The sequence below is a fragment of the Gorilla gorilla genome, chromosome 4 (assembly GCF_029281585.2).
Source record: "Gorilla gorilla gorilla isolate KB3781 chromosome 4, NHGRI_mGorGor1-v2.1_pri, whole genome shotgun sequence".
Classification (NCBI taxonomy): domain Eukaryota; kingdom Metazoa; phylum Chordata; class Mammalia; order Primates; family Hominidae; genus Gorilla; species Gorilla gorilla.
In genome coordinates this window covers 179,478,726-179,501,231 of record NC_073228.2, presented here as the reverse complement: position 1 = coordinate 179,501,231, position 22,506 = coordinate 179,478,726, and the positions used below count along the sequence as shown (strand labels likewise).

Below are 22,506 nucleotides of genomic sequence, written 5' to 3'. Positions count from 1 at the left end.
AATCTCGTGTTTTTACATGGACCGTGTTATAATATGTTCAGCCACCAGGGGACAGGACCCGGTTTCAGAGCTGCTTGGGTAGCTTTGCTCAGCCCCGCTCTGAGCCTCAGTTTCCTCATCTGTGAAATGAGTTAATAATAGCGACCTCACAGGGCTAATGTGAGGACAACGGATGATGAATGCCAGTGCCCCTTCCCATTTCCCTCCACTGCTTATCCTACAAATGATCAGACAGAACCACCATCTGTATGTGTTATCCTGCTATTTCTTGCATCTGTGCTTTTGCACAGATTTTTGTTATTCCCACTGCTTTAAATTCCTGTATTTTCTTCTTTGCTGGCCAATTTATCCTGTTTTTCTTTTCTTTTTTTTGAGACAGAGTCTTGCTCTGTCACCCAGGCTGGAGTGCAGTGGCACGATCTCAGCTCACTGCAACCTTCGCCTCCCGGGTTCAAGCAATTCTCCTCCCTCAGCCTCCTGAGTAGCTGGGATTACAGGTGCATGCCACCATGCCTGGCTAATTTTTTTTTATGATTTTTAGTAGAGACGGGGTTTCACCATGTTGGTCAGGCTGGTCTCGAACTGACCTTGTGATCTGTCTGCCTCGGCCTCCCAAAGTGCTGGGATTACAGGCTTGAGCCACTGTGCCCGGCCAATTTCTCCTGTTTCAATATTCTGTTCAGTATTATCTCCTCTGGGCAGCTGTCTCTGAGGTCTCCCAGAATTACTGGTTCCCTCCTGGCTCCTGCAGCCCCTTTGCCGAGGCACTTATGTCCCTGGGTTAGGTGTCAGCTTACTTGTCTGTCTCCTGGACTAAACAGGAGTGTCATAAAGCCAGGCATTGGATCTTTCATCATCTACCTTGTCCAAGTTTACAGTAGGTGTTCATGTGTGTTTTGGATAGTGATTCTCCTGTCTCCTAACTTCCCAAATTCACAGATGGTCAGAGGCAGTCCAGCTTCTCCCCGGCTGTCTCCGGTAGCCGGTACCCACTTTCTGGCTTTATTTCACCATCTACCTTCTCACTGCCAGCCTGTAAGAGCCTTGTGGGCAGGAACCCTTGAGGGAGACAGTGAGGGAGGTTTACCACTTCAACAAATATCTGAGCAGCAACTGCATGCTAGGAGTGAATGGGAGGAGGTGTGAGATTCCGAACCAGGAGTTCCGCATTCTGTCTGAGCCTTCCTCATCCCCTGCTGCTGGGTCTCACACTTCTCCGTCTCTCTCCATTCTTCAGTCCCTCTCCACATCTGTACAACAGGGACAGTCCTGAAGAAGAGGCTGTCAGAGCCATGAGATGAGATGGGAGAAGTGGAATGTTTTGAAATTTCAGGGAATCCTCCTTCTCTTTCTCCTCCTTTGTAAATGCTTTGTCCCTGAGGGTCCCTAAAAACTGACAGTAGATCACGCCTCTAATCCCAGCACTTTGGGAGGCCGAGGCGGGCGGATCACGAGGTCAGAAGATCAAGACCATTCTGGCTAACACGGTGAAACCCCGTCTCTACTAAACATACAAAAAATTAGCCGGCCATGGTGGTGGGCGCCTGTAGTTCCAGCTACTCGGGAGGCTGAGGCAGGAGAATGGAGTGAACCCAGGAGGCGGAGCTTGCAGTGAGCCGAGGTCACGCCACTGCACTCCAGCCTGGGCGACAGAGTGAGACTCTGTCTCAAACAAACAAACAAACAAACAAAACAAAAACAAAAACAAAAACAAAAAACAAAAAACCGACAGTAGAGGGACTGGGTGCTGAGGCTCTGGGCTGATCCTGTACTGAACAACACACAAGAAACCCCAGACTGAGAGGGTCGGTTTCACCTGCATCCTGGGAACTGGCAGGTCTCTCCTTTAAGAGGAAATGGAAGTGGAGGAGGTTGGGGAGGAGAGGGGACGGCTGCTGCCCTTGGGGCCAGCCACAACCCACCTCACAGGGGTCTTTCTCATTGCCTTAGGCTATTGCTAAAATTGGAGGCGACCCTTTTCTCTAGGCCATACTTATTTTTTGGTTGTTTTAAAATACGCCATGGTGGAAATTTCAGGACACAAAGTCACCTGGAGACCAATCACAGTGTTCTTTTCATTCCCCCTTGCTTCCTGTCACAAACCAACATTACCCAATATGCCCAAATGACCACACTTCAGCCCTCTGCCCATGAAAGGAATTCTTTTCTCACGGCCTTCTCCTGGTTTTCTGGAAGTAAGCACAGAGGGTTTGCCTGCCCCCAGGGTCTGCTTTGAAGGAGACTGAGGGGCAGTGCGAATGGCAGGGATGTCCCTTCAAGGCAGGGCTCACTTCATCCTGCGTTGACAGGCAGCGTGAGCGGTTGCTGAGCAGGCCGGGGAGACTCCCAGCAAGAGCTCTGCAAACACTCTGGGTTCGCTTTTGCACCCAATGAGGTGAAATGAACCCCGTGGGACTTACTTGAGATCAACAGTTGTCAGTCACAGGCCTTAACCCCTTTTACATTTTTTCCATGACAAAGGGAAAGTGTGGGTCTGGGAGCTTTAGGCCCATAAAGGGAATTTTGATAAGGGAGCTCCTGGGGCACATATCCCTGAACACTCAGGAGCTATAGCCTCAGACCTGACCGGGAGGCTGCGAGAGGGAGGGGGTTGGCTGTGGCTCTAGCAGGATCCCTGGATTTGCTGGTGAATGAATAAGCGACTGGCAAGAAGTAGCATTTACTAAGTGCTCGTGTTCTGGGGCCTGAGCTGGGTGTTTTGCATCTTTTTTTCTGTTTTTTTTTTTCTGTTTAACTGTCTCCATGGCATGATAAAGCGAGAACAAGTGTGTGCATTTAACAGACCATGAACGTGAGGCTCCACGTAGGTAAGGGCTGCCCCAGGTCACACAGTAGCAACGCTCAAATCTGAACCCAGGGCTATCTGACTTCAAAGCGTGCTTCTCTCCCACTGTGACATGCTGCTTCCTGTGGGGCAGACTAAATGGATTAGGCAAAACGGCACAGACGGATAATACGAGGGACACGGAGATGATCTGGGCAGGGCTGCTGGTCTCCAGCAACTTAAGGGTGATAAAATCTTTGGGTTAATTGCTGCAGTGTGAAAACAAAACTGCATGTGTGCATAACGTGAGCCTGTAAGCGAGCGTGTGCAGGTCAGTGTGCCAGTGTATGCACACGTGTAAACTACACACAGGGGCAGGTCTGCTTGCACGCAAGAGCGTGTGTGCGCTCCAGTGCCTGAGTGTGCATGGGTGTGTTGCCTGTGAGTGTGGGTGGGCGTGCACCAGCAAGATGGTATGGCCATTTCTGGCTCTGGAGTTCACAAGAGGCTCCATGGAGCAGGTGGCATTTGAGTTGGGCCTGTTGCCATGAGGGGTGTTTGGGGAGGTGGGCAAGGCTCTTCAGGCAGAGAGCAGCCTGAGCTGTGGGATATGCTCTGAGAACAGGGAATGGCCTATCTCAGCTGAAGAGGAAGAAGCGTGGGGCTGAAGAGATGAGAAAGGCAGAAAGGGATTCTGTAGTCGGAGTATGAAGGTCTTGATTGAGGAATTTGTGTGTGATCTGGCAGGCACTGGGGAGCCACTAAAGGCTGTAGAGCAGGGGAGTGTCAGGAATTGAACAACGACTGGACTAAGTCTGTGACCCGGACAGCTCTTCTTCAAATTCTGTGACTGTGTGGGGTGGTGAATACCCCAGCGGGGGAATGGGGAAGGGAGCTTGCCTCTCTGGCAAGGCATATTCACTCACTGCTAGGAGAGATGAGGCTGCAGGGGGTGGGTCTGGGCAATTTTCATGGGCATCCTCTTTAAAGGTAAAACTTCAGGCAAAATCTGTGACTCAGCACTGTCTTTGAGCATGTAGTGTGTGCTCAGCCTGGGACCCCTCACCCCCACCAGCAGTCATGCCAGCGGGGGACTTAACAGAAGAGGGGACCGGCCTTCCCTGGGGTTGAGTGCCCTGACCGAGGTCACACAGCTGGTGAGCAGAGGGACCGGGATCCTGCCACCTCCGCTAGGTGCAAACCCTGTGCTGAGCCCTAAGAGCTACCACGGGAGGCCACCATCCGCTGAGCTCCTGCTGCACTGCGGCCCGGCTCTAGCATTTTCTAGGTCTTAACTCAGTTCCTTCTCACCCCAACCCCATGGGGCAGGTGCTGAGATTCTCCCCATCTTATAGAAGGGGAAGTTGAGGCACAGGAGAGGTTAGAAGACCCAGCCAGGGGGCCACACGGCCAGTAGGTGGCGCTGAGTGTGTTGCAGCAGGTCCCACGGAAGAAGTAAAGGTGTGGGAGCCCTACTTCCTGCGGAGCCCCTCCCCCACCTCCCTGCCATCCACTTCCTGCTGCGGACCTAAGATTGCTGGCAACAAAACCACAAGAGTGTGCATGGAGGAGACCCTTAACATCCACACTGTCACTTAACTTTTACAACCTCCACATGATCGATATGACAGATATTTATCCTGTTCTTCTCTCTAACAGATGAGGGAGTCTTGGCCCAAAGAACTTCAGTCACTTGCCCGGGACTCACAGTGAGTGGTGGAGCCTTGAGAAGTCCAGGGTGGCCCCACGGCAAAGTGGGGGGCTCCCTGCCTTATAAGGCACAAGGCGGAGCTCAGAGGGGGCCCAGAGTTGGCCCACACTGCTCCAGAATCGGGGTCACACTCAGGTCTCCCAAGTGCTGGACAGTGTTCACCCTGCCCTGCTGCTCGAACTTTTCAATAACTACCACTTTGAGATGGGCTGACTTGACGTACCCTCTCCTCAAAACTGTGAAATGTTTTTTTCAAACTGAAGGAAACTCCCAGGCCCCTGCCCACTCATGCCAACGGTGGCTCACACACAGGTGATTCTCAATGTCAGTCACCATCCCTCATTACATCCCAGCCCTGTGAGGCAGGCAAAGTGTCATGCCCGTTTCATACATGGGGAAACTGAGGTTCAAAGAGGCCTGCTGTTTGTCCCTGGGCATTTAGCAGTGCCTGGCAGAGCTGGGAATCACCTGGGCTGTTGAGCGCTGTGTCTTGGGTGTAGCCCCTGAATCGCTGTGCCAGTTTCTTTGGTTTGAGACCTTTACTGGCTCTGTAGCCTCTGACTGGCTCAGGCCTTGGACCTGGGCACCTCTCAGATGGTTCCTCCTCAGCCCCTTCGAAGACTCCTCTCCCCTCTTCCCTGTTCCCTGGCCCATCCTTAAATGCTGGTGGCCCCTTCTCCTTGAGGTCTACACCCTCTGCCTTAGTCTGCCGCTCCCGCAGCACTTCTAGGGCCCTCTTGCTGATGTGGGTTCGAGGAAGTAATAACCTTCCGATGTGGCTGGCAGCAGGGAGGCCCCCATAGCCTGTCCAGAAAATAGTGAGGGGAAGTGTAGCACAAGGCTTCATATACCCCTCCCGTTTAGCCAGTAACTGTTTCCAGAAATTCCGTTTCTAGGGAAATAATCTGAAAGAAACAAAGTGTTCCCTGCATGAAGATGTTTATCATAGGGTGAAGAGGAGACAACAGCCAGATGCAACAATAGGGAAGGGTCTTCTCGCACCTACTCCTGCGCGAGCTGGTGACCTCTGGGGCTCACTGGGTGCCGGACACTGTTCTCCAGCCTCTGTATTATTCGCTCCTTTAATCCTTGTAACAACTTTTTGAAACAGGTACTAGTAACATCCCCTTTGACAAGTGAAGAAACCGAGGCTTGGAAAGGTTAATCAGCGGGCCCAAGGTCAGCCAGCTCCCTGAAGTCTGACTCCAGCCTCAACCGTTACCAGGGCAGCGATGGTTAGTAGTTACAATTACCAGGCAGTTGTTGGGAGAGGGTCAACGTGCTGGGCAGCATGAGATGCTTGTCAGGTGGGGCAGGCTGGGCTGGACTTTGCAATGCAGGGAGACTGCATGGCTCCTGGCCCTGGCTTGTCTGTGTCATCGGCACGGGCCCTGCCACTCAGGCAGCAATGGCAGGTGAGGGCAGAGACAATTTCGGAAGTCCCAAACAGAAACGGTGGAGAGAGCGTCAACGTGCATTAGGTTTGCAAGAGCCCCTGTGAGCCGTTCCCCACCACCCAGGGCGGAGGGGGCACCACCTGGGGAGTGGGGTGGTAGGCTGAGTCAGATGCTAGCCTGGGCCCTGCTTCCTACCCCCAACACTCTCCGGTTGGGTGAAAAACCAGATTACAGAGGAGCTGGGGTCACTGGAAGGTGAGTTTGGGGGGTCTGAAAGCACAGAGGCTATGCTCCACTTGCAATCTAGAGGCTCAGGACAAGGCTGTCTCAGAGGAAGGGGCCCCTGTAGGGAAACAGAAATAGCAGCTAGGAGGCCTCATGCTGCACCCCAGTTCCTCTTCCCTCTCCTCCACAGGGGCTGCAGGAGATCGTCAAAATCTCGCAGAGCCTACAGTGAGCCTGAGCACATGGCTGAGCCTTGGGGATTGCCTGCTAGGGTGTCCTAGGGGTGGGGGCCCATAGCAGAGGTCAAGGCCTGCAGGGGGATGTAGCTGGCTTTGGATAGTGCCAGGGAGAGCCCAGGAGCTGGCCGACTATGTCCATGCAGGTGCCATGGATAGAGAAGCTGACAAGACAGGTCTGGAGTGGCCCAGAGAATGCCACTGGGGCCAGACAGCCTCCGGGGACTTACACTGGGGGGATGCAGGTGGGAAGGGGAGAGAAGCCTGTATGGACTGCATGCCACTTCCAAAGCCACCATGTTTACTACTGGAAGTGGCTGAGCTCCCTGACCTGGAAAATTTAAGTTTTTCCATCATCTGTGAAGTGGTGGCCTATGAGGTCCTGGAGCAGAATAAAACAAAGTATCTTACACCTGGGTGCAGCCAGGTGTGTGCACCAAGCTCCACTCCTGGGGCAAGGGCACTCACTCAATTGGTCCTTCCCCAGCCCTGGGAGGGAGGCACTGGAATGATCAGCCCCATTTTTCAGATGAAGAAGACACAAGAGTTTGAGAGAGAGGAAGTCACTCGCTCCAGGTCAGCCAGCCAGCAAATTGGGGAGGTCAGCCTTCAGAGCTCTGGCAACAGACCACTGCCATGTCATAAATAGCTTCCCAGCTTGCGAGAGTGTCTGGTAAGGGACGAGTGAATGGGGGAGACAGCAGGAAACTCAGCAGCCACAAAAGGGAGAGACATGCAGTCTGCTCAGGAACGAACACCAGGTGGAACAAAAGCGGGGCAGAACAAGAGCATGTGCATCCTCTTACCACCATGATATTAAGGCCATGTCTGCACCCGGACCAAGATGGGAAGGGAGCACAGAGCTATGACTTCAGGGACTAGGAAGGATGGCAACAGACATGGGGTTCTCTATGACTTTCCATTTTATCTTCCATTTTCACAGTAAGTTTTAAAACTCTATGTCTCCAGATTCAGCATGAGAAGAAGTTCCTTGAATCCTCTGGGCACTGGGGACAGCCAGGCCACCCACCCTGGGTAACAAAGGGATGTGGTCAGTCCTCACGTGAGGAGGGACTGAGTGTCCTCCATGGACCTGCGACGTCCCATCTGTGAGGCCCTCGCTACTTTCTGCAAATTTCTACATGGATCAGAGACAGGAGAAGCAGGCACACTGATGGTTGTCTAGCACCACGTGCCAGTTTTTGGCAGTCGGGACCACCTCGACTTCCTATCTCCAGGCAGGGTGGGGAGGGAATGGTCCTTATGCCCCAGGAGAGCCTCAAGGGCTGTGCACACCCTGCAATGCAGGCACACCCCCTTCCACCCTCTGAATGCTCTGCCACAAACAGCCACTGTGAGCGTAATGAACCCCCCAAAACAGGGAGCCCTGTGACTCACCACTGCTGCTTCAGGGACAGGGACAGCTGCCAGAATTCTTAGCTCTCTTTTACAGATGGGGAAATTGGGACTCAGAGAGGGATGCGATCTCTCCAAGCTCACACAGCCAATCTGTGGCAGTGGAATGAGAAAGTCTGGTCTGGTCTCCTCTCCCCATGGCTGGGGCTGTCTCTGCAGTCCCGCCCTATGCCCAGCCTGCACCCTCACCTGCCCCTGGCTCCCGGACTGGCAACTCAAGTCGTGACAAGAACACGCTTTACTGAATTTGCCTCCACACTTCGAGCGACTCATTAGTATGAAAAACACGTTCCTCACCACCCTTGCCAGAAGATTCTTGACACAACACAGTTGGGGGGTTGGCACGCTCTCTCCGTTGTTAAGTATTTATATATAGTTAGTATTGGAATGGTCCCCGGACACCGATCCAAGTCTCCCGTTTTCAGATGGGGGGCACCAGGCTTAGGGTCAGGACCCCCCTGGAACAATTCAGTAGCACAGCTGAGACATAAATCCACAGAGCCTGCCCTGAACTTTCCAGCTGCTCCTTGGCAAATGGGCCATGGGGAAAAAAAATAAATAAAGGCTGCCACTTACTAAGCATTTGCTCTGTGCCAGGAACTTTGCAGAAATCGGTGCTAAATCTTATCCTAATTCTCTCAGGCAGGCATTTTTATCCCCATTTTGCAGATGAGCAAGCTGAGGCTCAGAAAGGGCAAGCCACCTGCCCAAGGTCACAGAGCCAGGGGCTGGAAATGGCACACATTTCTTCCCCCACGCCAGGGTTGGCAAATGATAGCCCACAGGCAAATTGAGCCCACCATCTGTTTTTGTTGAAATGGTTGAAAAATAATAGAATAACATTTCGTGACCCTGTGAAAATGATATGCCGCTCAAATTTTTGTGTTCATAAATACAGTTTTATGAGAACACAGCCATCTCCATCCATTTATGTACGGTCTGTGGCTGCTTTCACCCTACAAGGGCAGAGTTGCAGCACTGCAACAGGGATTGAATGGGCTGCACAGCCTAAAATATTTACTATCTGGCCCTTTGCAGGAAAAGCTTTCTAACTCCTGCCTTTTGCTGGGCTGTCTCCTGAAGGGTCTCAAAAGTATGCAGCCCCCATACGGTTGTGTAGGCCGTTTTCTGCACAAAAGCATCAGGTGAAGGGGTCAAGGGCCTGCAATCAGCCCTCCATCTGCTTGCCAGGCTGTGCACCCTGGGGCCGAGTCCCCTGGAGGAAGGGCCTTTTCCTCATTTGTTCACCTTTCTGTGCTCCTTTTTTTTTTCTCTTTTTTCTTTTTTTTTTGAGATGGAGTCTTGCTCTGTCACCTAGGCTGGAATGCACTGCAACCTCCGCCTCCCAGGTTCAAGCGATTCTCCTGCCTCAGCCTCCTGAGCAGCTGGAATTACAGGCACACACCACCACGCCCAGCTAATTTTTGTATTTTTAGTAGAGATGGGGTTTCACCATGTTGGCCAGGGTGGTCTCAAACTTCTGACCTTAGGTGGTTCACCTGCTTCAGCCTCCCAAAGCGCCGGTATTACAGGCATGAGCCACCACGCCCAGCCGCTGTGCTCCTTCTTAAGGGTACAAATGTACTAGCAGTGGCCCCGAAGGCATGGTGCCCCTTCCCGCCCCATCACGGTCCCTGGGAAGGCAGCGCCTTCAGACTTGCTCAGAGGGAGCCAGGAGGTGTAGATCAGGGCAAGGGCAGGGCAGGGGAGGGGAAGGAGGGGTTCACAGGTAGAAGCCAGAGCCTCCAGCTGGCTTCCAGTCACCATTCCCAGACCCATGCAGGAAGGTTCTCTACCTTTCAATGACTCCTGGGGGGCCACGATTTATTCTCCTTGACTTTTGAGGCTGTAAAGGGCTTCCCACCTCCTCTCTGCTCTCCTTCCCCTGACTTCCTCTCCAGGAGTGGGAGGGGCTCTCACTCCCCAAACTCTCTGAAGAGACAAAGAGGAAGAGGATTAACTGTGAGCTTGCGCCGTTGCTCCGCGTGGCCGCTGTGCAGAAGTGCAGGCCCTGAGAAGCTGGGCGGGCAGGGATTTGGGCTCCGGTGGCCCATGATGCAGCCTCGAGCTCTCCACCCAGGGCCTGCAGCGGCCACGAGCTGCCCTAAAGCCCAAACACTTGGGGAAGGAAAAATGGGCCCTTGGATGGAAGAAAGGGAAGGAAAGAAGAAACAGACGGGAGGGAAAAATCACAGCAAAAAGGATGGAAGAAAGGGACAAAGGAAGAAAAGGCGGAAAATAAAGGTAGCACCGTGGCAATGTTATGCTAAGTGAGGGGAGCCAGGCACAGAAGAGCACCTATTCCATGAAATGCCACACAGGCAGATCCAGAGAGGCTGAAAGCAGATGCGTGGCCACCTCGGTGTGAAGGTGCAGGGAATGGAATGCAGGGAGTGTGGGGGTCAGCTCAGAGGTGCAGGGTTTCTTTTGGGGGGCGATGAAATGCTCTAAAACGGATTGTGATTGTAGATGCACAACTCCATGAATGTGCTAGAAACCACCGAACTGTCCACTTTAAACAGGTGAATCCTATAATATGTCAAATGTAGCTTGATAAAACTGTTATAATAAAATGGAAAGAAAGAAAAAGGCAGGCAGGCAGGCAGACAGACAGGAACAAGAAAAAGAGATAGATGGTGAAGAATGAAAATTCTCGTTTGCTGAAGTACCTGTCACATGCCAGGAATGATGCTAAATGTCTGCGCCCCTTACACCTTTTCTCATTTTCCATGGAAGTCTGATGATTATCAGCATTTTACAGTAAGGAAGCTGCAGCTCAGACTGGAGAGTGACTTGCCTGAGGTTATCAAACCTGTAAATGGTGGGGCCATGACTCATACTAGGCAGACCCACCCTCCAACACCCCAGGAGAGCACCCCCAGCAGCTGTGAGATGGGGCAGCAGCTTCACAAGGCAGCCAGCAGGTTCCCGAGTGGCGGGGCCAGCTGGGGCCCCTGACTGTGGGGTGAGCTGCCCTGGGTGTAATGCAAAGTGCACTCATAGAGGCCGGGCAGGAACGCTGGAACCATGTGCTAAAGGGAGCATTTCACTAAGCTGGATGTATAAGTTAACAAGCTGGGGCTCGTGAAGGGGTGAACACATTCAGACCCTTAAGGAAACTGATCTTCTGGGCAACAGCTCTTCTTCAGAAGTGTGTGTATCAGACACATGGTTGCAGCCTCATCTTCTGAGATTGGATTTGGAGCAAAAGACAAAGTCAGCCTTGCTCCTCAAGCTGTGCCCCTGACTTCTGGCCAAACCAGGACACGTCGTGGTGATGCTGTGGATGCAGTCCAGGTTGTTGGGAACTCCGGATTCCCATCCTGACTCAGAAGCTCGCTGTCTGTGCTATTGGGCAGAAGTTGCACCACCTTCCCGGGTTCATCTGTGCTGGAGTTGGAGAGGGGTTAGTCTGTTCCCACCCCGAGGTTCTATGATTCAGAGCTGGTACTGGATTCTGCCAGGAAGCCTGCCTCTGATGCCAGTATTTGGAGGGAGACTTATTGTGACATCCAAGCTAAAAAGGGGAAGCAGGAATCTCTGAGTTCTTATGAGGTTTCTGGAACTTCCCTCTTACAGATGTGGTTTCCTAATCTCTACAGTGGGGGTGGGTTCACTTCTCAGGGTTGCTGGGGGCCTATAACAAGACATCCACTCATTCATTTATTCAATCAGCAATATTCCTGGGCCTGTTCTGTGCCAGGCACAGTGCCACGTGTTAGGGTCCAGTAGTGAACACCACAGACAGGGACCTGTCCTATGGAGCTTATGATCTAGGGGGAGCAGACGTTAAGCCAATAGGATAAGTCGAGAGGCGGAAGAAGGGGGCCTGGGCTGAGGGGGGCCTGCATGGGGTTAGACACCACATGGACTGAGGGGGGCCAGAGGGGCAGGAGAGGAGGTCGCGGCAGGGCAGGGCCTTGGAGACAGGGATAAGAATTTGGTGTTTTACTCTAAGCAATAGAAGTGGAGTATAATCCAATTTATGCCTGAAAACCTCTCAGAGGGAAGGAGAGCAAATTCAGAGAGCTAGTCAGGGGCCAGTTGGGATGCTGGGCTGATTGGGGGACAGAAGAAGAGCTGGAAGGAGTGGGGAGGCACCAGCTGTGACTGCAGCCCTCCAGGCATCAGGAGTATTGAAGCCACAGGCAAAGGCCCAGGGACTGTGCAGGCATGAGGAAGGGCCACGCCCGGAGACTGTGATAGCCCAGGTGCTAATGAATATTATCTCCTGCCTTGGGAGATTACCATGAACAAGAGAATGGGTGGGGAAAGGGCTCAAAGAGACCTCGGCAGGGGTCCAGAAACACAGGGTTCTCCTCCCAGCCTCTCCTGAGCTTGCTTCACACCTCAGACGGGTCACTTGCCTCCCTGTGCCTCATTTTCCGTATCTGGTATCTGTAGGGCTAGCACTGGGGTGATAGTCAAAAACAGGGCCAAGTTCAAATCCAGACAGCATTTCGTCCTAGAGTCTAGGCTTTGGGATCAGAGAGACTCGGGCTCAAATCCTAGCTCTACCACTCATTAAGGCTGGCGGCCCAGGCCAGCTCCTCTGTTTCTGGGAGTCCCCTGCTGGTGGGGGCCACGCCGTGACAACGCCTGCTGTAGAGTAACATTCCTATGAGAAGAGGGCCTCAGCCTTTCTCACTGCTCTACTGCAAACAGTGCTGGCAGGTGGCAAGTCCTTGGTAAATGCTTCTCACTGAGCTCTGGGTGGTTTATTCTGGCTGGGGCAGAGGATGGTGGCTGGGCCTGGGGAGGTGGCAGGAAGGGCAGCAGGACGGTGGGCAGGGACCAAATCAGGACAGGCCAGAGGGTTGGGACTTGTGGGAGGCTGAATAATGGCCCCCAAATGTGTCCACATCCTAATCCCTTGAGAACGTTACCTTACGCGGCAAAAGGGACTTTGCAGATTCGATGACGTTATGGAATTTAAGCTGAGGCTCGAGAGTAGCATGGGTTACCCAGGCGGGCCTCCGTGCAATTGCGAGTGTCTTTCTAACAAGGAGGTAGAGGGAGAGAGCTGACTACAGCAGAGCAGAAGGTGACGTGACCTTGGAAGCAAAGGCTGGAGTGATGTGAGAGGGGCCCTGAGCCAAGGCATGCAGGCTGCCTACAAGTGGGTAAAGGTAAGGAAAGGGAGGCTCTCTGGAAGCCTTCAGAAGGAACCAGCCCTGCTAGCACCTTGATCTCAGACATCCGGCCTCCTGAACTGCAACGGAATAACGTGTGTTGTGTTTGGCCACTAGGCTGGTGGGGATGTGTTATGGCAGCCACAGGAAATGGACACAGGGCTACCTATGTGCAGGCGGCCGTGGGAGGCAGAGGAGGGTCCTGAGCAGGGGCACTACACTGAGATTCATAATTTAGGGAGCTCACTGTGAGTGATGGAGCAGACAGGGAGCGGCTGGGAGCAGAGGTATCTGAGAGGAGGCAGGGGAGAGGTGATGAGGGGTGGACAGTAGGGGTCAGGAAGGGGCGGATGGTGTCTGCCCACAAGGCAGCCAGCAGGTTCTCGAATGGTGGGACCAGCCGGGGCCCCTGACTGTGGGGTGAGCTGCCCTGAGTGTGCTGCAAAGAGCACTCATAGAGGCTGGGCAGGAACATTGTGGGGTGGCTGCTGGTTGGCCACAGGGAAGGGAGGACCAGCCAGCTTGGCCACTCTATCTTCTGGAGTCACCCCTTGGCCGACGGTGCCCCCACCCCACCCAGGGCAGGCTGGCTCCGTTCCCTTCGGAATTCTTGGCTCAGGCAGACAGCCCAATCTTGGCAGTGATAACGGCTCTGGGTCAGTGCGGGTTTGTCCCCAGACGGAGAGCTGGAGGACATGCTATCAGCCAGCAGGGAAACTGGCAGCCGAGCTTATCGAGGGACACATGAGGCCCTGATCGCCCTGGCAGTCTTGGTGGGAATATCAACCTCTGGCTGTTCTTGGCTACCTCCGCCCTCCATGCCCTCAACCACAGTGTGGGGCCCTCTGACTGGCTCCCCCACCCTTCTCTGCCAAAGCCCTCTGCCCCTGCTCCTGGGGGCTGGAGGACAGACCATAGCCGTGATCTCCAGGAGCATGGGCTCTGGACTCGGCTCTGGCCCTGCCTCCACGGCTGCATGCATGACCCTGGGAGGCACCACCTCTCTGCTGGCCCTGGTTTCTTCACAGCCCCCCACCCAGGGTGCCCACGAGGATCAGAGCAGGAGATGGACACTCATACCCTGCAGCATGCCGGCAGCCCGGAGGACAGTCTGCGGCAGGCGCTGCTATTTCTGCTGTTGCTCAGATCGCAACTTTGGGTTGTATCCCTTGGGGGCAGTTTACTTGACTTCTGTGCGCCTCAGTTTTCCCACCTATAAAGTGGAGATTAAGCAAGTCCCTGCTTCCCAGGGTTGTGTTGAGGATGAAGTGAGGCCCTGAGTCTCAAGGGTCCAGCCCTGCCTTGGATGAAAGGGTCTTTCTCGTTTGCATTTAAAAGCTCAGAGGTCTCCTCTCCGGGATGGGCTCCCGGGCCCATGCGCCAGCCCCATCTGGGCTTCAATCCTTGGCATGTGTGGCTCGGAATCTGACCGGTCAGCTTCTTAACTAGACCATGAGCAATTGCAGGTGGCCGAGGGTGGCACAGGGTGGAAGATGCTCTATCTCACTTTGTGCCCTTAGCACTTGGTGCAGGGGTGGGAGTAGGATGCCCCTGAAGAACAACGAATGCCTAGAAACAATGTCAGACATCTGAAACGGGCCAGTAGTGGATGCTCAATGAATGTTAGCTATTGTTGTTAAGTGCTTATTGAATGAATAAGTTCCCTTAAGGACTCAACTGAAAAGGCGGCTTATTAACCCAGGGCTCAAACAAGTAATGGCAGCACAAAGTGATATACAAGACTAAACCCAAGAGTGGCAACCACCTTCTAGCTGAACCACATCCCTGTACTTTTTTATACTTTGTGAACTAAGTCAGCTTTGCACTCCAGCTGCCTCCTGAATAAGAGATTGCGCAAGGATATGGTAGGTGGGCGTTTTACCCATCAGGGCTGGAAGTGGAAGTTTCCAGGTGTGCACTTGGAGGGTGGATTTGAGGGCAGGGTCCAGGGCCCGAGGCCACAGTTCAGTGCAGGAGCAACCAGGCTTGCTTCAGATGGACAGTGGTGAAGGAGCAGAGGGCCCAGGACCCAAGTCTATGGAGGGACACTCCACCCCTGGGAATGGGGGTGGCAGCTGCAAGGACCAGAGGGAATATGTAGGGTTCTCACTAGGCAGTTTTGCCTCCACAACTCCAGAACCTGGAGCCCTTGTTGGTGGGCCTGCAATATCCACGCAAGCTTTTCTTGAGTCTGATGCTCAGCGCTCCAGCGTGGACTTATGTCCTATGGGGAGATGGCAGAGCATGTTCATGTCCCTTCGCTCATGTGAGCTTCAGGCAACTCTGGAGGGCAAGTAGGAAGCCCGGTGAGGGAAGACCAACTCTCTATGAGATGAGGAAACTGAGGCCTGAGATGGGGAGGAACTTGCTCAAGATACAAGTTGAGTGATGGCAGAGCTGAGACCAGGGCTGTGCCATTGATTTTCTGTAACTTCATCACCATAAACCCAAAAAATCTCATTTCTACATCCCCAGTATTCATCATAATTCCTGGCATGTGGTAGGAATTGGATGAATGTTTGCAAATGAATGAATGAACAAATGAATGAATGAATGGATCAGTTCCACAGACCAGCATTCTGGAAGGCAAAGCCATGGTCTGTGGGAAGAGAAAGGAAAGCAACATTTATTGAGCAACTTCTATGTGCCAGGTATCCTCTGAGCATTCTTTCATTTGCTCCTCTCAGAAGCTAAAGCCCAGACCAGTAAGCTGTCTCTCCTCACAGCGAGCTTCCTCGGTGCCACTCAGGTCTTTGGTGTGGTTTCCCTTAAGATCCTGCACTGGCTTTGTCACCAGTGAATTTATCCAAATCTCATTCTGATTCTGTACATCTTTTCCGCCTGGTGCCCTCTGGGAGGGGAAATCCTGTTGTCCTCCCTTGCATCTCCCGCACTCTGAACATCCCAGAGTCTGCAAGCTTTTAAGATCGATGGCCTCCTTGATTTTGCTTTCCTCTCTTTCCTCTCTCATGAGTCAGTGCCACAACCCCCTCGTCTACAGTCTCATCCTCTGGTCCACATCTTAGGGGTACCCAAAGCCCTCTTTCTAAAGCATAGATCTGCTTAAGTTACCCTTTCCCTTGCTTCTAACTCTTTCACCTTTCCTAAAATCTACAGTATCATGCCCAAACTCAGCCGCCTTCAAGGCCCCACCTTTCTGACTCCACTGGCCTCTTTCCCCACCAACTTACACCCCCCCACGGTAAGAGCTGATGCATAGTAGGTGCTCAATAAATGCTGAACTGAGCTGAGTTTCTCATTTAACCCCACAACAGGCCCGTCAGGTGGCAGCATTGGTGACATGGTTACTTGAGTGCTATCCTGGAGGGGTTGGTTGAACACTTACAACTCCTCAGTGGCAGTCAGGCTTCAAACCTAAGACTTCTAATTGTAAGGACAATGTAGCTGGGAAGAAGGGCTTGCGAGTTCCGAAGTCAGGTGACCACGGTGACCACTCTTCAGGCCCCAGCTGTGCAGCCCTTGCCAAGTCCTCTGAGAATTTTAATGTGCTCCTTTTAAAATGGAGCTAAGTTCTACCTTTGGGGGCCGTTGGGAGGATTAAGCAAGAGGGTGTTTACAAAGTGCTCATGAAGAGTTCCTAGAACATAAACCAGCACCACCTAAACAGCAGCTCCCTTAATCATTCCCATCAGTAGCATCCCCTCCCAGTGCCCCCATCCTGTGCACCAATGGCTAGGGCTATTACCTGTCTGTGGCTCCCTGGGGGGCCGTGACTTCTGTCCCACTCCACACCTGGAGCTTCAGGGGTTTCTCTTCCTGTTGCCTGGGTTCTCGGCTTTGGGTCCTGGACAGCTGAGAGGCGTTGGACCTCAGAGAAGTTTTGTGGGAGTTGCGGTTGGCGAGCCTGCAGCAGAAGAGCTGTTGGTACCCGGTGCGGAAGTCTCTGTTCAGCGCAGCATACAGGATGGGGTTCAGGGCCGAGTTGGCATAGCCCAGCCACAGAACGATGGCTTCTAACACCTCATTGATGGCATCATCCCCTCTCAGCCCACGGTACACAAACGCAGTGAAGTAGGGAAACCAGCAGATGATGAAGGCCCCCATGACGGCAGCCAGTGTCACTGTGGCTTTGTGCTCCCTGATGGTGGCTGCCTTCCAGGAGCTAATGTGATTGATCCTCTTGGCCTGATCCCGGGCGACCTTGAAGATGCGGTAGTAGGTGATGCACATGATCAGTAGCGGTAGGTAGAAGGTGACCAGCCCATCCACCAGCCCGTACACTTCATTGACCTGGACTTTGCACTTAGAAGTGGTATGATTGCCCTTGCTGGTCTCGTTCCTGCTGTTCCACCCCAGGTGGATAGACAGAAAGGACAGGGTAATGGAGATGACCCAAATTAAGACCAGAGAGATGGCGACCCGAACTGGGGTGACCAGCACAGGGTACCGCAGTGGGTCCATGACAGCGCAGTACCGGTCGAGGCTGATCATGAAGAGGTTAAGAATGGAGGCTGTGCAGAGCATCACATCCAGGCTGGTGTAGATATTGCAGAAGACCTTGCCAAAGCTCCACTTGCAGGACAGCTGGTAGATGGCAGAGAAGGGCAGCACCAGGAGGCCGAGGAGCAGGTCAGTGATAGCCAAGGACACGATGAAACAATTGGTCAGGTTGCGGAGCCGGCGGTTCAAGCCCACGGCCAGACAGACGACCACATTGCCAGCAACCGTGATGAGGATGAGGACTGCAAGGACCACGGTGATGGTGATCTTGCATGCGGTAGAGTCCAGGCAAAAGGAAGAGGCTGTGCCATTGGGTGCCATCCTGGGACTCTACGGCTCAGTCCCCTGATCAGGGCCCCTGGTTGCTTCTTCTCTGCTCCCAATGTGACAATTATGCCAACCACTGGACTCCAAGCTCCCAACAGATCCAAAATGTGTCCAGTTTTTTTTTTTTTTTTTTTTGGCCAGGGGGTGGGGAAGGCTTCAATGACTGACTCTGGGCTGCTTTTCTAGAAATAAATTAAGCAACACCTTCTAAGGTGTTGGGAATGAATATGAATGAAGAAGAGAGAAAAGCAAGGCCTCGAAGCCAGGTTCATGGATGAAACTCCAGTCCTCAGACGGTCCCCTGAAGAGCTAGCTTCCTCCCGGGGCTGGGGTAGGTCTCCGCTTCCCAGGTTTTGCATAGAATCCGAGGCACTGTCTGGCGGTGGCTTTGGTGTCATGCAGGATGGGTCATGTGGAGACGCAGCTGTATCCCTCTCCATAGCTGGTGCCTGCTCCCATCTGCGTGATGGAGTCAAGTACTGGGGATCTCCCTCTCTGGAGTCAGTGGAGGGCAGGAGCTGAAAAGGCAAAGGTTGGATGTTAAGCACCTTGAAACCAGATAGAAAGCATGACCCAATTCAAGATGTGTCCTTCTCCTAGATCTCAACCTCTCGGCAAGACCCCAGGAAGTATGGGACCAGTTTGGATACCTCTTTTTGGGAGGGACTTGGGCAATCAGGATACATACTGGGGAGGCAGAAGGGAGGCAGGATGCAAGGGGCTGGACACTGAGACTCGTGAGAAAGAGTTGGAAAGGCTGGAAGTGCTTGCACTGAGAAAAGAAGGATCTAGACACAGACTTTCAGCTCCACAAGAAGAAGGCCTGCATCTGTTTGTTCTCTGCTGGTTCCTGGTGCCTGGCCCCACAGATAGACATTAAGCATCTGATGAATAAAGGATAAAATGAATGAACGAATAAACAAATGTAATGAATCTACTCCTCCGAAGTGCTGAGAACCGTATCTGGTGCTGCTGTTTGGCAAAATGTGATCATACTCTAAGGCGGTGGCCGACAAACTTTTTCAGAAAAGGGTCAGGTAATAAACACGTTCTGCCTCACAGCCTGTGACGGCTCGGCTCTGCCTTTGCAGTGCGAATGCAGCTATGCGGATGACGTGCCGACAGAAGAGCATGGCTGCACTCCAACAAAACTTCAGTAATGAACACTGAAATGTAAATTTCATATCATTTTCACGTGTCACCAAAATCTCCTTTTTTTGATTTTTTTCCAAAATTTAAAAATGTAAAAACCATTCTTAGCCACGGGCTGTACAAAGCCAGGCAGAGGGCCAGATTTAGTCGGCAGTTCGTCACCTGTCATCCACGCCACCCCTGCTCCGAACGCATCTCTAAATCTTACTGGTCTTACTTGGCAGAACACGTGATCCCACATCCAGGTCAGCAGGGACAGAACTCACTCATTCCTTCTAATGGTTGCATAACAGTCTGCGGGGAGGCTCACCATGAATAGGTTTATCCTATCATCCCCATATCACCCTCTCACGGGCATTAGGGTGGTTTCTCCTTCCTCCCTTCCTCCCTTTGCACTATTGAAGTAGTGCAAACACTACGTCAATAAAGTAACTGCATGTGCAATGCCTCTTGATTAAATAAGAGCCCCTGGTCACTAGGTAATCTCCAAGGCTCCCTCCCAGTGGTGGCCGTATATGATTCCAACTGGCGAGAAACAAGCTGAGGCCCTGTTCCACGCCCCAGTCCTTCCCTACCAGCTCCTCCTGGTTTTTCAGAGAGCAGGCAATCTCCTGAGCTCTGAGTGTGTGCAGAAATCGAGCTGATGGCGGAACCCCCTCTCAGAAGCAAGCTAATCTCCATAAAACATAAATTAAGCCTCTCCCAGGCTCTTGCCTGGAGCGGTTTGCAACCTGAATATGAGAAGCATCATTTAATCATAACGATTGTGTTCATGCAGGGACCAGGGTTCCCGATCACCTTCTGCCACGCTCCCTGGCTCAGCCACCAGTCCTGGCAGCTGAACCTCCGGGTACTATTTTTAGCAGAGCTTTTCATTACATAAATAGCCCAAACAGCATGGGTCTCACCGCCACACTTAATTAACTTTGGAGGGGGTAGCAATAAGGGTATTTTTTTGGAGAATCCCTATTTCTCATCAAAGTTTTTCTGAGTTACCACAACAGCCGGGTATAGGTATTTTGGCCTCAGGCTGACATTTGAGTTCATGTTTGGATGAGGGGTCTTCAAATCTGAGTGGACCAGTCTCTCTTATAATTGGAAAATCCTTTCCTTCTCTCCTCTCCCGCCCCTCCTTCCCTTCCTCAGTCCTTTTCAACACATATTTCTTTGAAAACCTACAATGTGTCAGATGCTACTCCAGGTGCCGGGGGGACAATGAGGACCAAAACAGCTGTGAGTCCTTTCTTCGTAGAGTTCTCAAAGAAGCACCACTTCTGCTGTATTCCTATTTAAAGCCCAGCTCCCGTAAGTTCTGGTCACCTTTCTCGAGGGCAGGGGATTTTGTATGGCGCTCTCTCTCCCTCCCATCCTCTCCTGTCCCATGTGGGCAGAAGGAATGCCCTAGAGGGCCACGTCATCCCCTTATGGAGCAACCTTCAATGGGTTCTCTTTGCCTGTGAGGAAGAATCATGTCATCCTTGTCACCGTCATTGTCACCATCATAGCTAACAAAAAATAGTCTCTCAAACTGTCCTTTCAAACTTCCAAAGTGATGACAGGCTTATTCCAGTAAGCCAAGTATCCCCGAGGTGTACAGAAAGGGCCAAAAATCAGGGCCACCACACACCTGAGCCCCTCCACCAGGAAGTGACTGCTGCTGACTGTTTGGTATGTGGGGGCCTCCTGGGTTTCTCATGCCTCTGCATGCACAATGGGCACACACTGGGCACTGTCCGCACACAGCATACATGCTACTCAGCAACTGCCTCTCCTTCACTTCTTGTAAAATTCCCAATATGTAACGGATGGCCCTCTAGGTCACTTAGATCGAAGCCATTCTTTAGGGAGCCCAGCCCGTGGCAATGCACCTGCTCTCATGAGGATATGTGCACAAGGATGTCCGTTGGCAGACGTGCAATGGCAAGAATGGAAAACAAGCTAAGCTGCCAACTGCAGGGGGAAGAAGGTTTAATGAACCACGGCACAACTGTCCTGCTGGATCGTCCTGGGCAAAGCGATACCACGCATAGTAAACAAAATATCACTGAATCCTCACGACCCCACGAGTGAGGAAAATCATGTCTCCATTTAACGGTTGAGGAGACTGAGGCTCAAAGAGGCCAGGTGATGTCACACCCCTAGAAAGTGGCAGAACCTGGATTCAAATTCAGCTCAAACTCCTTTGGCCTGTACTTAATACCCATTCTTTGATCAGACTTCAACCTGTCTTTCCAACAGGGTCTCATGCAGCACTCCAGCATCTGCCTGTTAATTTCACAGACACTCAGGCAACCGAGCATGTCCCCAGATGCAGCACACCTTCTCCCTCCTTCCTCTGCCTTTGCATCCCCTATGCCTGGTGTGTCACTCTTTCCTGTATTCACTTCAATCACTCTCCTTTCAAGGCCCAGCTCAGGTACCTGTCTCCTTGAGTCCTCCTAGATGCCTAAAAGCAGGAGTAATCTCTCTGCACTTTGTACCGAGTTAGACTGTACAACACCTGCTGCCTTGGAGTGTTGATCTGGCTCTGTGGCATTTAATTCTGAAAAGTGCCAGGCCCATTCTGATTCTGTGCCTTTGCACATGCTGTTTTCACTGCCTGGAAGGTCTTTCCTTACCTAGAGAGCTCTTACTCTTTTTTCAAACCCTGGCCTCCTCTGTCACCTCCTCCAGGAAGTCTTCCAGAGGTAGGTTTTCCATCCTCTCTCACTTTTACCTCCCTTGTACTCACTTCAGGCAGAGGCTTGTGCTTTCTGAGGTGGACAGAAAGGGGGTGTTTTTTAATCCCATTGGGCAGAGTTTTGAGTTTTCAAGGTCCTGGGAGCACTCTCTTCTTAGTGGAGTCCTTGGTGATTCACCATGAGAATGTGTCTCCCCGGGAACTGAATTGTGGTGAGACACAAAATACCACTTTTCTCTTCTATCCTTCCATCTGGTGGTGAAGAAGATGAGGGCTTGGAGGGTGAAGATTTCCACAGAAAGAGATAGAACTTGGCAGACAGGCCCAGGTCTGCCTGATGCCACAGCCTCCCTCTCACTGCCCCCAACTCATGAAACCCCAGAAGAAATGCCACTGGTATGCATGCAGTTAGAAAACCAGAGGGGCGAGGCCATCTAGAAAAGCAACCAAGCTGGTGACTGGGATGTGCTCCCCCTCCACATTTATGAAATCAAGTCCAATACTTTCTTTTCCCTCTTCAGCGGGAAGTGAAACACCTTTTTCTGTTTAAGTACTTAAACCCCAGACACAGCCCTGTGGGAGCCTGGCAATTGCACACAAGCGGCCAACAATTTGGGGGAATCAGTTAAGGCTTGATTGGGCTTCTCACTCGGCCTGAAAGATAAATCTGATTTTCCAGGCAATAATGTACAACAGGAAGAGAAAATCCTGCATCCACGCAGCGACCGCTGTGCCCGACGCCCCTTCTGGGCGAGCGTCACGGCAACCCTGTGAAGTAGGTGGTTTGATCCTTACTCTACAGAACAGACACTGTGAGGAGTGAAGGGGAGCCGCCGGGCTGAAAGCAAGGACTTGGACATTGGACAGATCTGGGTTCTAATTCCAGCGCTGTCGCTGAAATAGCTTTGTGACCTTGGGCACGTGACTTCCAACTCTCTGAGCCTCAGTTTTCTCATGTGTAAAATGGTGATGCTACTACCTTCT

At 52.3% G+C, this 22,506-nt stretch overlaps 1 protein-coding gene across 3 annotated transcripts in view; it reads right to left on the bottom strand.

The window, feature by feature from the left end:
* HRH2 (histamine receptor H2) overlaps positions 1-22,506 on the bottom strand; it is a 52,318-nt gene that overhangs the window by 9,476 nt on the left and 20,336 nt on the right. Inside the window, exons 2-3 of one of the 3 annotated variants that reach the window (XR_002006231.4) lie at positions 16,609-18,208; positions 9,567-9,702 (exon numbers count right to left, since the gene is read on the bottom strand). Coding sequence is in view for 2 of the 3 variants with exons in the window: in XM_063706968.1 (XP_063563038.1) it covers positions 15,384-15,501; positions 16,609-17,684 (1,194 nt within the window). In the remaining variant the exon portion in view is untranslated. The other 2 variants (XM_063706968.1, XM_019028619.4) reach the window with 2 other exon arrangements.